Genomic DNA, 1,202 nt, shown 5'->3' with positions numbered 1-1,202 from the left:
CAGGCCATACAGTGAGATAAGAGGTACTAGAACCCATGTCTTCTGACATTAGGCCTCCTTATCGCCTTTGCCCATCTTCTGTGATTTAAATGCCCATCTTTAGAGTCCTAGAGGTTTGTCACTGTTCCCAGAAGGGGACAATATAGATAAAAATAAAAATATAGGTAAAACGGGAAGAATTTGCTTAACCTCCCATTCTCACAGTAGAACAGCTCGGTTTCTTGGATTTGTCTGTGGGTTGAAAGTAAGGAAATGGCCTCCAGCTGAGATGAAGTATGGGAATAGTTGGGGTTCATGCCTTAGGTCTGTGAGAGAGAAGTAGAGAAGAAACATTATTTTGCCCTTGATGAACACAGATACAGTTTTTTGCTTAGGGAAAATTATTTTTATATACCGGCATTCAAAAAGAAAATTTCCGAGGTATATCGGTCACACTTCCACTGTTTATCTCCACAACGGAGGTGGAAGAAGAAAATGTCTTTGCATTATATTCTGCTGTGGCCAAGCAGTGGGCAATTTCCTTGTCACATTTGTACATTATTTCTTGGCACTTGTTCAGGTTGGCACCAAATCCCAACCTCTGGTCTCTACATTCCCAATTATAGCGTTCCATCGTAGGGAAACAAACAGCTTCCTCAACCTTGCTATAACAGCAGCCAAAGTTTTGGCAGCACCACTCAGCTCTGTCCCGGGGCCAACCACTTCCTCCAATGCCACAGTAGCAGCCATAGCTCATATAAGCGAGTGCTGAGAGGCTTGTAGCACAGTTGACAGTTGACAAGAGTCCCCTCCAATGCACATGGGATTTCCCTGAAACAGTTGTAAAGAGCAGTAGTAGCAGCAGAGGGAGAAGTTCCATCTTGCCTGAGCTGCAGGTGTAAGTGCTGCTCTGGATGGCTGACTGGTCTTGTGTGATTCTAATTGTGAATCTGCCATATTTGAATTGTTTTTCTTCTTATCAATTATCACATTTTTTCCTTGAGCTGGGAGTTTTGGAATTTGACTATGATATTCCTGTATGTTTTCCTTGTAGGATTTCTTTCAGGTGGTGATCAGTGGAATTTTTTCTATTTCTGCTTCCCTCTTTTGTTCTAAGGCTTTAGGAAAATTTTCCTTATTAGTTCTTGTATTATCATGTCACTATTCTTTCTTTTGATCATAACTTTCAGGTAGTCCAATTATTCTTATGTTTTTTCTTCTAG

General features: G+C 41.1%; 1 protein-coding gene across 1 annotated transcript; it reads right to left on the bottom strand.

Annotated features, from left to right (window-relative positions):
- Positions 1–400: 400 nt before the first annotated feature.
- On the bottom strand, positions 401–859 carry LOC118832183 (group 10 secretory phospholipase A2-like). Its single transcript, XM_036739592.1, has one exon. The coding sequence runs from the start codon at positions 857–859 to the stop codon at positions 401–403; it is 459 nt and encodes a 152-aa protein (XP_036595487.1).
- Positions 860–1,202: the final 343 nt, after the last annotated feature.

This window comes from Trichosurus vulpecula, chromosome 9 (genome assembly GCF_011100635.1).
Source record: "Trichosurus vulpecula isolate mTriVul1 chromosome 9, mTriVul1.pri, whole genome shotgun sequence".
NCBI lineage: Eukaryota > Metazoa > Chordata > Mammalia > Diprotodontia > Phalangeridae > Trichosurus > Trichosurus vulpecula.
Note: the sequence above shows the minus strand (reverse complement) of the source record. Positions and strands in the feature narration are given on the sequence as shown.

What these genes read in the sequence shown, in the direction of transcription:
- LOC118832183 (XM_036739592.1), bottom strand. Translation starts at nt 859, where the DNA reads ATGGAACTTCTCCCTCTGCTGCTACTACTGCTCTTTACAACTGTTTCA.